The sequence below is a fragment of the Littorina saxatilis genome, linkage group LG12 (assembly GCF_037325665.1).
Source record: "Littorina saxatilis isolate snail1 linkage group LG12, US_GU_Lsax_2.0, whole genome shotgun sequence".
Taxonomy (NCBI): Eukaryota; Metazoa; Mollusca; class Gastropoda; order Littorinimorpha; family Littorinidae; genus Littorina; species Littorina saxatilis.
The window spans coordinates 31,304,848-31,320,484 of record NC_090256.1 but is presented as its reverse complement, the minus strand read 5'-3'; the positions used below and the strand labels follow the sequence as shown (position 1 = coordinate 31,320,484).

At 40.1% G+C, this 15,637-nt stretch overlaps 1 protein-coding gene across 2 annotated transcripts in view; it reads left to right on the top strand.

Moving 5' to 3' along the window:
* Positions 1–206: 206 nt before the first annotated feature.
* LOC138981732 (probable N-acetylgalactosaminyltransferase 9) overlaps positions 207–15,637 on the top strand; it is a 32,547-nt gene continuing 17,116 nt past the window's right edge. Inside the window, exons 1-7 of one of the 2 annotated variants that reach the window (XM_070354802.1) lie at positions 207–623; positions 2,449–2,615; positions 5,216–5,393; positions 12,652–12,852; positions 13,565–13,682; positions 14,455–14,542; positions 15,037–15,134. In XM_070354802.1, coding sequence (XP_070210903.1) covers positions 295–623; positions 2,449–2,615; positions 5,216–5,393; positions 12,652–12,852; positions 13,565–13,682; positions 14,455–14,542; positions 15,037–15,134 — 1,179 coding nt within the window. In that variant the 5' untranslated portion in view covers positions 207–294. Of the gene's footprint in view, positions 624–2,448; positions 2,616–5,215; positions 5,394–8,487; positions 8,704–12,651; positions 12,853–13,564; positions 13,683–14,454; positions 14,543–15,036; positions 15,135–15,637 lie in introns of both variants that reach the window. The other variant, XM_070354801.1, reaches the window with a different exon arrangement.

Sequence of the window (15,637 nt, the reverse complement as noted above, 5' to 3'; positions counted from 1 at the left end):
TAAACTTGGTACAACGCGAGAAACACGGTGAAGATAGTAAATCAACAAAAATATTACATGCAAATGCTTTACTGCTTTGAGGTCGCCTGTGGTTGCGCGGAGTCGCGCGTGGTTGCGCAGTAATTAGTCAGACCGGTTATGCCCCATTCATAGAACTGTGTCTAGTTAATTTTTAAGAGTAGCGTCCCGTGCCCAATTGTATTGCAATGGCGGAGACACGTCTGCTACGTTGGCTGTGTTGAAGAGTTGGACACAAAAAATTGGATAGCATTTTAAAACTTCAAAATAGCTACCATGAGGGTCTTCAGACGGAGAAGATCTAGTGTAGTGTACGTTTTAATCGGTTGTGCATTCGTTTTAGGAGTCATTTGGTACTGGCAATGGGGTGCGGACTCGATATTCGTAATGACTGACGAAGTAATGAGGGTAAGAGTGAAACGTTTCATGGAATACCAAAGCTCAGAGGCGGGCCGCTCGGGACCAGGGGAGCGCGGAGAACCTGTTGTGCTTTTGGGAGAAGAAAAAGCAAAGGCAGAAGTGTTGATGCCCAAAGAAGCGTTTAATCGGCTTGCAAGCGACAAAATTTCGCTTGAGAGGTCTGTCCCTGATGTGAGGGACCAAGCGTGAGTGGCTTTCGTGTTATTTTCAGTTTAAACTTTAGTATGACCAGATCAATATATACAGTCGAACCTGCCCTTAAGACCACCTGTCTAAGGAGACCACCTGTCTAAGGAGACCACCCCAAAGTATCCCCAAGGGTTTTTACGACTATATAAATCAACTGTCTAAAGAGACCACCTGTCTAAAGAGACCACTTTTGCTCAGTCCCTTGGGTGGTCTCTTTAGACAGGTTCGTCTGTATATTTTATAAGGTTTTATTCAAAACTAGGAGGATAGACGCACTGAAATGTGGAGGAAAAGAGCTCGATCATTGCACACGTTGACACCGACATGCAAGGTATAATTACCTACAGTGTGCAACAGCTGGTTTTAGGCCATAATTACTAAATTAGGCCTCAACATTAAATATTTATTTTGAATTGTTGTTGTTGTTGCTGTGGTTTGGTTGACCTCTGATGATACTTCGTGCCACAGACAAACTAATACTAATTTATATTGTAATGCGGACAGACTATCAAAGTGTTGAGTAAACGCAAAAACATTATGTGCACATGCTCAAGCCTGCTCTTGCGTGTGTGTGTGTCTGTCTGTGTGTTTACAATGTAAAAGTTGTAATAGAGGGGATCAACAGTAAGAGTTGTGACTTGATCGGTGGGTAACTACTTCAACACCTGCACCTGCAAATACCTTGACAGGGATGGCAAATAGTCCTCCCGATCATCAGGGGCGAGTAAAATATCCGCCGGGATAGCAGAAACTGCCTGGCAACTCGCCCGGCAGGCCAATGAAAATTCTGGTCAAATGCAAAACTTTTGGTTGTAATATCGAGTTTTAAAGCCATATGCAGGCATGGGAATTGTCCGCGAAATCACAGATTTCCGCGAAAAGGAAATTATGTTTCAGCGAAAATAAAAAATTGTCCGCGGCAAAAAAAAAAGGTAAATTAAATTATATGTATACTATTGTCTCTCTATCCATTATTTGCTTACACGAGAACTATCAAAATATTGGTCTAAAATGCTAACATTTGTTTTCCTTCCAGGGGGCTTTGCCCCTGTACCCCGCCGGCGCCTAGGCAGCCCCTGGACCGTGGCCTATTTTCAGAGTTTTTTTCTATTTTGGAATTCCCATGCCTGCATATGAACACTGCAGATCAACTGTGGTATGTACCAGACCAGCAAAATTTCTGCCGGGCTAGTGACTTTCTTGAAGTTACTTGCTCGGCTGGCAAGTTAAAGTTTTGAGATTTGGCCATCCCTGCTTGATGTTTCTGAAGCTACGTATAATGCTAAACCACCCACCCAAACAAAATAATTCATAATTTATCTTCACTGAGTCATTCATTGATTCTGTCATTATTGGGGAGGGGATATAGCTCAGTTGGTAGCGCGCTGGATTTGTATTCAGTTGGCCGCTGTCAGCGTGAGTTCAAACCCACGGAAATTTATTTATCAGAGTCAACTTTGTGTGCAGACTCTCTTCGGTGTCCGAACACCCCCCGTGTACACTACATTGGGGTGTGCACGTTAAAGATCCCACGATTGACAAAAGGGTCTTTCCTGGCAAAATTGCTTAGGCACAGTTAATAATTGTCTACCTATACCCGTGTGACTTGGAATAATAGGCCGTGAAAGGTAAATATGCGCCGAAATGGCTGCAATCTACTGGCCGTATAAAATTTCATCTCACACGGCATCATTGCAGAGCGCCTAGAACTGTACCCACGGAATATGCGCGATATAAGCGTCCTATTGATTGATTGATTGATTGATTATTCTTTATTGTACCATACAGGACAGTCAAATGAATTCAGTTTTATCATTTCAGATGCAAACACATTGTATACCCCAGACAGTTGCCGACAGCCAGTGTAGTAATCATCTTCCATAACGAGGCGTGGTCACCATTACTGCGTACAGCTCACAGTGTTGTCAACAGGTCCCCTCCACAATACCTGCATGAAGTTATCCTGCTGGATGATTTCAGTGACAAGGGTATGCCTGAAGCATTTAATCAGATTTTTAGATTAATTCAACTCGTTGCCGTTTTAAAATTATATGCACATGAATTATTCATCACTTCTCTGCACTTGTTTCCTATTTCATGAATTATGCAGACTGGATCACAGCTTGTTTGTGATTTTTCAGTTCAAAATTGTTGAACATGGATAGTTTTTGGCTCACGTAAATGTAGCCTATGCGATGCTAACTTTTGTCTGTCTGTGCGTGCGTGCGTATGTATGTGTGTATGTCTGTGGTACTGGTAGAAACTTTAACATTTGACTGAACACCGAAATACTAATTTTACCTGGTTATTATTCAAGCAACAGCTTCAAAGTATTGAAGCAATGATCAACATTTCGTCGGCACGTATGTGATGCTGTGCCAGAACCTGCCTCCTTACAATGGGACACTTGAGGCAAAAATAAAACTGTTTATATTTGTTGTTGGATGTTGCAGCATTAAAGACTGAGGTTTCCTGAATGTGTTTCAAGTTTTAAAAAGATAAATGAAAGCAGCGTTTTTTAGATATTGATCAATAAAGACGGGCACCTGACTGATGTTGGATGTTACACTGGACACAGTACAACTAGCCACAGTATGATAATTACTTGCCAGATATTTCTGAATCTAATCTTTATCATTGACTTAGATGCTGAAATTGACATTCACATCAAATCCAAACCAAAATTCAAATTTATTGTCCCATAAATTCATCTGCTCACTGTGTCCTGTGTAACGTCCGACAGCAAGCAGTACACACACATTTCATTAAAAATGCAACAAACACAGAAATCTTGTCAGAACAAAAATAATCTTATTTAATACATTGTGTACCACATCTAAAACCAGAAACAAAGTGACAAACAGTTTGTAAATATAGTCTGCAGGCTGTTGAGCATGTCAGATGTTACACTTGGTAGATACATGTAGAAATGGACACAGTTTGTGCTGTGTCCACGTAACGACTGAAAGCCGAGGTCACTCATGCCCGGTACATAGACACGTGTGGACGCAAACACATGGTGTTTCCGCTTCAGTCCGTTTTTGCCGTTGTAGTGTGCATTAAAAAGCTTTAAAAACACTAAAAACAATAGTTGATCATAAAAACACATACTTGCAATTCAGTCGAACGTTACCAGTACGATGTGCCTGACAAAAAATTATAAACACTCACCTTCTCTCTTCTTTGCCGCCATCTTGGGAAATCAAACACAGAGTGCATTCTGGGTAAAGATGGCTTCCCGAAATAATCTTTCTACCGCGAAAATGTAGAATACCTTTTTTCGAATCTGGATATTTTCGTACGTTACCGTTTGACAAAAAAAAAGTACTGACCTTTTCAGAGCTGAAAGACTGTCTAGCACACGGTCTAATGCTTTTTGTGTGGTAAATTACGTTCAAAGAGTGCAATTTGTAGTCGCCATTAACGTGAATGTTGACGACGGCTCACAGTGGAGTAGCAGACGAACTTTTCGTTCACAGGCACATTTGACATTATGTGTAACGACCGAAACCGTTCCTTTTCAATCCTTTTTTTTTTTAAGAAATAGTTTGAAATTTTTATTTATTGTGAGACAGATTTGAAGACTTATACTTCATCTACAAACACACACAGTAAGTTATCTATAGGTAAGTTGATGGTAAACAAGCAAACAAGCAAAATCCTGAGTTCCCTTGAAGTGTCCCATTCACACTCACTCGTTTCAACCCACGCATCTCGTTTCTTTCTTTTTTTATTTTCAAACAGAAATGACCATATCTAGCACGGTTATGATTATTATCTCTATGGGTTATGTTTGTCATTAAAAAACATTGGTTTGCCATGAAAGATGCGAACAGATAAAAAAAAATGTAATCAAACTCAGGGGGTGACCGTCAAAGCACGTTTTGGCACAGCGTCATGTAGTTAAAGTGTGTATCCAAAGAAAACGGTTGTGGGGGGTTTTGGGGGGGTAAAAACACCTGACTGGTTTGTGTCGTGTGTGGTATGTAGACCAGGTCAGGGGTCAAGGTTAGGTCAGATCGCGTGAAGGATTGTGGTATAGATACAGTTATCACCGAGCTGCAGTTCGCCGATTCGAAGAAGACGACTCATGATTTCACATTGTTCGGTTTCGTAGCTCCAGAAAAATAGATAAAGAAGATACCAAAGGAGATTTCCTGCAGGTTAATCTGCACAGCGTGTTTCCAGTGTCTGCGCGAGGAAGCGCTGTCGAAAGCGCAGTGTCGATCTGGCCATCTGGCAGTCGTGTCCCTGTGGCCTGTAAGTAGGCTACAGAGAGACAGATCTAGATCTAGTGTCTCGCACTCTTGCACCGTGTCACCTAATGCTTATTGTGTGTGTGTATGTGTGACGGAGTGATTGAGTTTGTGTTACTGTTTGTCGATTTCTTACGTGAGCCTTGAAGGCTTCGCCTCTTGTTTTTTTTAATTTGATGATTCTAGTTATAATGTTGAAAGTATGAATCTGAACTTTTTAACTTTTTGCTTCCCTTTCGAGAAGAGATCAGGTCATCTGCTTGAGTTGGCACTAGTCAAGGTCATTAAGCCTTCATGCTTTGTTCACATTTTGATGTGCCTTGTCAATGCAGACTTTCTTGGTGAAGATCTGAGGAAGTACGTTGAGTCAACCTGGCCTGATGGTGTGGTGAAGATTGTACGCACAACAGAGCGAAGCGGTCTGATCCGAGCGCGGATAGCGGGAGCCAAAGCTGCAACAGGGGATGTGCTCATCTTTTTAGACTCGCATTGTGAAGTGGGCCCTGGATGGTGAGAATGTCTGTTTTGTATTTGAGAAATTTTTTTGGTTAAAAATGAACATTTACCAGTATATTATATTAAAAATGATTGTTTTAAACAACTTCAGATGGAAGATGGAATTTGTCATTTAACTACAAAAGGCATTTTAATTTTGACTGGTGAATAAGCATGTCTCTTGGGTTAGTCCCTATTTTTGCAACAATTTAAGAAAAATGCTAAGAAATGTTAAAAACAGCGATATTGCATTTTGTTTATCTTCAGAATGCTATGACATAACAAACGCCTGGATCATTATTTGACAGCTACTTTATAATCTTGAATAGAAGAAAATCAGCTTAATACAGTCAAACATGCTTAAGCCGAACTCGCCCGGGGAATGAAAAATCGTTTCGCTTATCCGAGTTTGTGCATAATTATATCCGAGTTCGGATAAGCCAAACCTTTCCCGAGAAATTACCCTGCAGTTTGGCTTAAGCGAGGTTTTTTTTCAGGATAAGTTGTAAAATCACTTGGAATCTCTCTCTCTCTCTCTCTCTCTCTCTCTCTCTCTCTCTCTCTCTCTCTCTCTCTCTCTCTCTCTCTCTCTCTCTCTCTCTCTCTCTCTCTCTCTCTCTCTCTCTCTCTCTCTCTCTTTCTCTCTCTCTCTCTCTCTCTCTCTCTCTCTCTCCTGATATCCATGCAAAGTGTAACCTGCTAAAATGCTAAAAAGTTGTTCTGAACCAGCCTCAATGGAAGATGTAACCCGTATCCTAGCCCTGGATGAAGAAAGTGTACTCGAAGCAACTGCACAATGTATTTCTAAGGCACTAAACATGCGCAAAAAGAAACTAGACGAGTCAAGCTGAAATGATGTATAATGTAATTTTTACGTACGCAAATGTTGGACTGGATGGTCTTCTCATTTAAATCGGGTTGCGTGTACATGTATACGCGTGGATTTACACGTGTGCGAGTGTAGTCTATATAAGCGTATGTGTGTGTTTGTGTGTTTGTTTGTTCGTCTGCAGCCATTGTTGTTTTTGTATAGATATGTATTTAGACATGTTCCCCTACTAGTCACGCGAGGGTAACGCCGACTAGTGGTTTATTGGTTTTAAATATTTGTGGTCTGCAGATTGATTGGTTTTATGAGTGTGTGTTAACTGTTGGATCAGTATTTTCCTTTGTGTGTACATACTATACCTTGCTTTTTACCCTTAGTCTTAGATATTTTTGTTTACCTATGGCTTTCGTGTCGGTGTGTTTGTTTGTTCGTACTCATAAACTAGTTTGCTATGTTTTTGTTGTTATTAATGTTTTGTTCATTCGTCCTTTTACCCCTTTTATGAATGATGCAGAAATTGTTGTTTTACCTTGTCTATAAGGCTTTTATTAGCTAATGACAATAAAGTGTCAAAGCGTCTCTCTCTCTCTCTCTCTCTCTCTCTCTCTCTCTCTCTCTCTCTCTCTCTCTCTCTCTCTCTCTCTCTCTCTCTCTCTCTCTCTCTCTCTCTCTCTCTCTCTCTCTCTCTGTGCGTGGTGTGTGTGTGTGTGTGTGTTTAAATGAATAAGATCAAAACAGTGACAAGCTACAAGTGCTTTCTTCAGTGGAGTTTTATTAATACCTCAAAGCCAACTGTAAAAATAAATGGTGAAAACAGTGACACATCTCAGAAACAAAACCAAAGATTCCACAAGCAACTACGCTTTTGTTAAAAGGATTCCAAGTAATGTTTTATTAAACCCTGTCCATTAAAGAAAGAAAAGAAACAAAATTAGACAATTTGTCTCTGTGGTCATAAATCAAGATCAAATCTCCGTAAACATAGATTGTAGGCAAATGTTTTGTTTCGCTGCATGCTTATTGTGGTTTGATCTTCACCACTCGCTCAAAATGAGCACATACATTCCTCAGGTAGATTTGCTCTTCACAAAGATCTCTTCCTTTGATTGGAAAAAGGTTTGTATGAGAGCCACTCGATTTTGAACACTGCAGCAGTTGCAAGGATTTCAAATTCGCATCACGTGACACGTGTATTTCTTGGTCAATGTGGCACACGTCATCAGTTTCCCCGCATACTCAAAATCAGGTGACAGGTTCGTTTCCGTAGGATAATTATAGCCGTGACGAAATATGTTTATCTTCCTGACGTGTTTTTTAAGGGGGGGGGAAAAAAAGTCTCTCTGACAGTGTTTAGAGTTTGGCTTATCTGTCAAAATCATGAGATGTCCGTGTTTGAGTTAGCTATTTTTTGACAGAGTTTGGCTTATCCGAATTATAAATAGTCTTACAAGAGGGGGGTCTGGCGGGGAATTGGTTTTGGTTTCAGATATATCCAAGTTTTTTGCTGAAGCGTGTTTCGTTTAGGCGAGTGCGGCTGTATACTGGTTTCTGTAAACATTGCTTTAAAATTAATTAAAGTGTGTTTTTATTTGTGGTGAAAGTTCTGAGTGTGTGTGTGTGAATGTGGGAGCAATGATATGTTTTATTTGGCAAGGACCTTGGTTTAAATGACAAAATATGTTCTTATTTTATGCACTTTATGTTGGCTGTTTGTTTCTAAAAGTTTCTGTGGTGTTTATTTTGTGTAATGATGTGTAGGTTTGGTCATCATTTGCTGATATCAGTTGAGTCTGCAGGTTGCATACACTTGATCTTTTCAGACAACATTAAAACATCGATTGATAAACTGTTGTCCACTTCAGACTACCTCAAAATTATGATCAATAAACAGTCAAAAGTTAAATTCTATTCGGTACTGAAATAGTCTGCATGTTTGAGTCCAGGAACTTTTAAAACATATAGGTCGATATTTATAGTTTGCATATTTCATTGACTTTATTTTTTTTAATTTATTTTCGTTTGTTTCGAGCACGTTGCCCACGGTTTTGTGGATATTTGTTTTATCCTGCAATGATCAAATCATTCTGTTGCAATTCACTTTTGTCTCCCTGTTTTGTTTATGTTTTTGGGTTTTTTTAAATCATGTTTTGGTTGTTTTAGCTGCATATTTATTTTCAACACTGCACTTTAGTTTACGTAATCACATTTTTAAGTGGTGACGTGAATCGTTAAAAAAAAATGGAGAAACAAGAGCACTAGCTATGGTTACTATGGCGACAGGATTGAGCCGCTGTTGGGGCGCATAAAGGAGGATCGGACGACCGTCCTGTGTCCTGAGATAGATCTGATAGACAAAGACACACTACAGTACGGTGGCACTGGTAGTTTCTCGGTGGGCGGCTTCTGGTGGAGTCTTCACTTCTCGTGGCGGCCCATTCCGGAGCACGAGCAAAAAAGAAGAGCTGCACTTCCCAACGGCTCTGTCTCCCCCATTAGGTACCGTTCATTATGTTTGTCTTCCGTGCTCATTGTGGCTGCACTACTCTTTGTTGTTTTGTTCACAGCAGGGCACTGCTTGTTCAATCTCTTGTCTGCAGGTGTCAAGTGCATGCAATCACTGTCTTACTTACAACACAGCAAAACCTCTGTCTTCTAACCCTTTATTTAAGACTACTTCCCTTTCAAGACCCTATTATCTCATATGTTACAGGCCTTAACATGGGGTGACTACTGTATCACAAAGATTGCTACCATATGTGCACATCCACGGTACTGGGTCACAGCATGGGTTATCAACTTTGAAAATCTGTCAAAATATCTGTGCTTAATGGTTGACCAAAAGGTTACATTCCCACAATAGCAAATAGATTTGTCTTAATAAAAAAGCCAATTTGAACTTCCAAATTTTGTGTTGTGTTTTGTAGTTTTTAATGTTTTGCCGATTACCCACCCAAAATGGCGCTGAAATGGGGAACACAAACACGACACCTTGTTTTGCTGCCTTGCACTATGGAGAAGAAAGCTCTCAGAATCTTTTTGGCGATGTTTTCTGGTTCTCTAAAGGACACTGTTGGACACGTACCCCCAGAAGAGCATATTTTTTATCTTCTTAGGGGATTTTAATCGGCAAAGAAAATACGTAATCGTGGGTTACCGTCGTTTCCGGTTTCAACTTCATCAAAAAATGCGATCTGCTGAACAAAGGAAACCTCAAAGTTATTCAAAGTCATTATTTATTTATTTCAACAACATTTAGGTTTTCAAAACACAGCACTACGGTAGGAAACGAATTTATTTCGGCTTATAATCGCGCTTGAATGTACCCCACCCTTGTTTCGTTTCAATCTGTAATGCACGAAAGCATGGCCACAGCAGACGACAAATCCCGCATTGCCTATCACACACGCGTTGTGAGATCGCGGGAACACCGTGGAAAGTTCCATTCATGACGTTTGACCCGGTCATGTGAATAGACAATGAGAATTTATCCACCCAATCGTATTCGTTTCCGGTTTTTGAGACGTAACTCACGACAGACCACGCTGTATCTTCACTGTTTGAGACCTGTACAATCTTTTTTGACAATTGTAGCATATATTCATCGAAAAATTTTGCGATATTTTACTGGTTAAAGCTTGATTTGGTGCAAAGTTTGAGCAGCACATGTGTTCTCATGATCGGCACCATTATGAAATTTTCGATTCTTCTGCAACGCACGATCGACAATCGATTAATTCTCTCATTTAGGATTGTCGCTTATGGAAACTTGAAAATTTCAAACTTTCATGTATGCATAGTTATTTATCTATGTAGTCCACATGCAATAATCAAGTTTTAGTTCTTTTCTTTGGAAATAAAAGACATTACGAACTATGGTTTCGATGTAACTCACGACAGTATTATCTCTATACACATACACCCAGTGAGCACAGATCGAAAACTTTTTGCTCACTTAAATGTTTCTATCATGTGTTAAAACCCAAAAGGGTGCCCAAAAGGCTAGTTGCTACATTTGACCTAGAAGAAAAACTTTTGCGCCTGGAAATTGCGTGGGTTACGGTTTCCACTTTCTACTTCGATCTAGTTAACTTATGGAAACTTGTAATTTCAAACTTTCATGTTTGCATATTTATTTATCAATGTTGTCCACATGCAATAATCAAGTTTTAGTTCTTTTCTTTTGAAATAAAAGACATTACGAACTATGGTTTCCATGTAACTCACGACAGTATTATCTCTATACACATACACCCAGTGAGCACAGATCGAAAACTTTTTGCTCACTTAAATGTTTCTATCATGTGTTAAAACCCAAAAGGGTGCCCAAAAGGCTAGTTGCTACATTTGACGTACGAGAAAAACTTTTGCGCCTGGAAATTGCGTGGGTTACGGTTTCCACTTTCTACTTTGATCTGGTTAACTTATGGAAACTTGTAATTTCAAACTTTCATGTTTGCATATTTATTTATCAATGTTGTCCACATGCCACATGCAATAACTGAGCTAAAGTTCTTTCCTGTCAATATTGAAGCCTAAAGTGGAAACCATGTAACCCACGACATAGAGCGTACTGCATGTGTCTAATTGTCATTTCTAAAGAAACCCCGGTCATCTCTTTGACAGAAAAAGATACAGGCATGTCTTTTGCACTTAAAAAAGAGTTCAGTCCTACTTTTTTTCCTGGTGTCCATGTCCCCAGGTTGTGTCCCAGTACTGTGGATGTGCACATATGCTTCAGCTAAACTGGTGCAACTTCTACTAACATTGGTTAAAAGATGCCTTCAGTGTTACCCCAGTCATCAGTACAGAACAGTTTCAGGTTTCTACAATATTAACCTTTTGTATGTAAAGAAGACGGCTACATCTTCAAGAACCTATGCTATAGAAGAAACTGCAGGGTATATCTGCTAATGCTAATGTATTGTTAAGTACTTTGCTTAAAACCTACATTCCCTTGCCATGTTTATTGCACAGTTCCTCTGATTGTGTGCTGCTCTGACCAAGTGTTCCTTGCTTGCTTTATTTCTTATTGAAAATGGCCTCTTGAAACTTGAAGCAGAAAATATAAGTGGCTTTTGATCAGTCTATGCAGGGATGGCCAAATCAGCCGCCCGATCGCCAAGGGCGAGTAACAATTCCGCCGGGCTAGTAAAAACCGTTTGGCAGTTCGCCCGGTTGGCCAGTGAAAATTCTTGTCAAATGCAAAACAACTTTGAGGTACTGTTGACGGCTGGCGAGTGACATTTGTGAGATTTGACCATCCATGCTATATGCTTGTGGATCACAAAACTTAGTTCTACCCTTTATTTCCATCCACTGGCTGCAGCTTGTGAGTGTGGCTGTCTCTCATGCTGAAAATGGCTTTCCCTTGAAACTGAGAGAGTGTAACAAATGTGCTTGTGGATCATAAACCCTCCACTGGCCACAGCTTGCACATGGTCTCTTAGTTTTATGACTGGTGTCAGCTCGCTGCTTAGCTCTGCTCTACATCTTTACTAATAAGTGAGATTAAGTGCCTCTACATACTTTCATCATCAAAGGCTGAAACACATGTTACTGTACTTCATTTATTGATTGCTGTTGCTGGACAGTTGTAACCTTGTTGGAAGCTTTTGTGTACAACACGAGCCAGTTTATCTATACCTTGATTTTGCACACACTGTTAAGTTTCCAGTTTATGCTTTGGACAAATAATACCAGAACAGTCTTGCTTACAGTGTACACATGAACACATTGAGTGATGGGTAAATGTAAAAACAAAGACCGTGTTCAGACATAACTACAAGAAAACTTTATTATTTGATCTGTTGTTGTTTGTTTGGTTGTTGTGGTTGTTATTTTGGTTGTTGTTATTTTGGGTTTTGTTGGGTCATTTTGTTAGGTGTTGCGCCATTTCGTCTAAAGGGTTTACTCATAGTCATAGGCTGCATGTTGCTTTTACAGACACAGACAACAGGTATAAGTTAAGATTCTGAAACATTAAACATTGACGTATGTGTAGGATTCATCAAATCAGTGGCTCATCATTACAGAAGAATGATAGCAACCAAACTGTGTACAAAGAAGTTCAAACCTTAAACTCTATACTGCCAAAACAATACAAACAAGTCCAAAAGGGGTAAAAAAGCGAACAAAACCCAGTCAAATTGAGGTACAGTTTAACCAGACCTTCAACACCAAGTTTTTGGGAAAATGGGCAAACTCTTATCATGACGCACATTTTTAATCATCCTCATCATAATTAACAAAGACATTTTATTTGTGGTAAAACAAGAAAAAGAGAGAACTAAATGTTTAAAGCATAAGATCAACAGTTGGAACTGATGTGATGTATATAAATGCTCAGCTAAAATGGTGACCAAACCTACTCAACCAGCTTGGGTTCAAGCATGGTTGTTCAGCATCATAAACAAGCATAGCCTTCTCCTAAATCTGCTCCTATAGGGTGGAGCCAGTGCTCACACGCATTCAAGAGGACCGTTCAGCCGTCGTTTGTCCAATCGTTGACTACATAGACGCTAATACTCTCCAGTATTCGCTCAACGGCGGCTACCAAGTGGGAGGGTTTTCCTGGAGCATGCACTTTACGTGGGAAAATGTGCCAGAGAGGGACAAAGCAAAGCGCAAATATACAGACCCTGTTAGGTATACATGTAGTAATGTACAGTGGAGTAAATTCCTACAGTGCTAAGGTATGCATGGTAGAGTCGCACTTGATTGAGATGGATCTTTCATTATTTCTGAGTGTGCTGAATGGCACCTTCAGCTGAGCAGCTGGTAGATGTTGTTATACATGTACATGTATTCCTTTTAAAAAAAACTTGCACTCCGTTAGTCTCTTAACTACTGAAATTGAAGATCTTATGAAATACATTTTGATTTTCTTCTGTGTACAGAAAATGCATGCCTATCATTTACAGCAAGGCCTTATTATCTTCTTTAGTATATCAGATAATAATTGCTGTTTAAATGCTGGGAAAGAATGATGATGTAATTCTTACTTATGTGATAGTACTGGAACTACCTGTTTTATGACAAATTTGACATCAGCGCTCTGATGTTTTGTTACTAAGAGAACTGATTTGTGGGCAAAACTGGAATTATCTTTCTGGAGATAACAGAATGTAGTTATTGCTCTTTCTTTAGCTGCAAGTTCAGTGATTTTGTAATGTACATTATTGTTTGTTTCAAAGAATCTTGTGGTAATTCACAGGTGCCATAAAGCAGCTTGTCCTAAGAGATGGTGCTCAGAATGCTTGATCTTTGACTTTGTCGTGGAAGATCTGTCTTGTGTTAATTCTTCTGCATTGAGGGAAGACAAATGGTGACAACAATAAAACTACGTTTCTGTATCTAGATCTCCCACCATGGCAGGAGGTCTGTTTGCAGCAGACAGAAAATACTTCTTTGAGATTGGCGCTTATGACCCTGGCATGGACGTGTGGGGAGGAGAAAACCTGGAGATATCTTTCAGGGTGAGATCAAGTTTGTGTGTGTCTTGTCTGCATTTTGTCATTCCCCTACGTTCCGTTCACCCCCCTTGCAAATATACACTTGCATACATGTCACATTTTTGCTGTTATGTTTGTTTTGTGGTGTGTGTAGTTTTGTTTGTTTCGTTTGTTTGCAGACACCAGCGGTAGTGAAACACACACACACATACATACACACACACACACACACACACACACACACACACACACACACTGAGACACACACACACACACACACACACACACATATTATATACTAGATGATTACCCGCTTCGCCGGGAAGAAGTAGAGCCGAATACCAGGCTGCGCCTGGGACCCGGCTTTGCCGGCGCACGAAGGAAAGGAGATAAACGCGCAAAACACTGGAGACCTTCTAAAAATAGTAACGTGCAGTGACCTTCTAAAAATAGTAACGTAGTAACGGGAATATGGATTGACGCCACACGGAGGAAGGGAGATAATCGCGGCTGAAAACACTGGAGAAGATAAGGAAGAGTTACTGGTAGTGGATCCAGACCAAAAAAAACAAAATCGGTTCAGCGCGCACAGCGCTGCGCGCTGAGAGCACGTGTTGAAATATCTCATCGATGAGGTTGTGTCCGGGGTGTAGCTGAATACGGTGTCCAAATTTGAAAAAGATCCACCGAGAACTTTGGCCGTGCATCGCGAACAGACAGACAGACAGACACTAGTCGTATATATATATAGATAGATATTCAAAGGTTAATATTGCCTTTCCTTGTGTGTTCCCAGACGTGGATGTGTGGAGGAAAACTGGAGTTCATTCCCTGCTCTCGTGTTGGTCACATCTTTCGCTCCAGTCATCCTTACACTTTCCCTGGTAAGTACTTATAGCCTTTTTTTTCTTTTTTTCTTTTTTTGCCAAGCAGATCATGATGAGTAGCTCTGATTTTAGCTGTTATTCCACATTGCTCTATTCTATTTTCTAAAAAAATGTCAAGACAGTGTCAAATGATTAAAAAATGTGAGTTCTGTGCAGGACATGAAAATTATCTTTGACAGTACATATACACAATTCTTTTGTTGTCGCTGTTATTCCGATCAGGGAAATGTACACCTAACAACATTACACAGTTTGTGATTGTTGGTTAAAAGCAAACAGAGGGTGTGAGAGCATGTGGAAATGGGGGTGGGAAGGGGGGGGGGATTGAACAGAGGAACAGCAATGACGTGAAAAGGAAGAAGAGGACTTGTACTTGTGTAGCTACTGTCAGACAGGTGTACACAAATGTTTACTGTCAGATTCTGCCAGAAATGTACGTTAGTTGTCAGGTGAAATGGGTATGACTTAAAACTCAACTCTTGTATTTGCAGGAAACAAGGACACTCATGGCATCAATTCCATGCGACTAGCAGAAGTGTGGATGGATGAGTATAAGCGCCTGTTCTACACACACAGACGAGACCTCCTGGTAAGATAGTTGTGTCTGATAGTCCAGATTATGTTTCCTTAAGTGAAGCCATGAATTGATTTCCTGTGAGACTGTAATCATATGTCGATCTGTTTTCAGAGATCGTACTAAGTCTTCCCCCTTTTTAAGACTTTGTTTTTTCAGTTTTTCTGTTCATATGATCTGTAAATTTACCTCCATTTTAAGACTCCCTCCTTTTTTTGACTGAAGTTTCTCAGATTTTTGGAGGTCTTAAAAAGGGTGGTTTTTACTTTAGTCAATAGCTGTCCATGCCACTGTCTTTATTCTCAATTCTAGGCACCCCCCGCGGGTTAGGGGGAAGAATTTACCCGATGCTCCCCAGCATGTCGTAAGAGGCGACTAACGGATTCTGTTTCTCCTTTAACCCTTGTTAAGTGTTTCTTGTATAGAATATAGTCAATTTTTGTAAAGATTTTAGTCAAGCAGTATGTAAGAAATGTTAAGTCCTTTGTACTGGAAACTTGCATTCTCCCAGTAAGGTA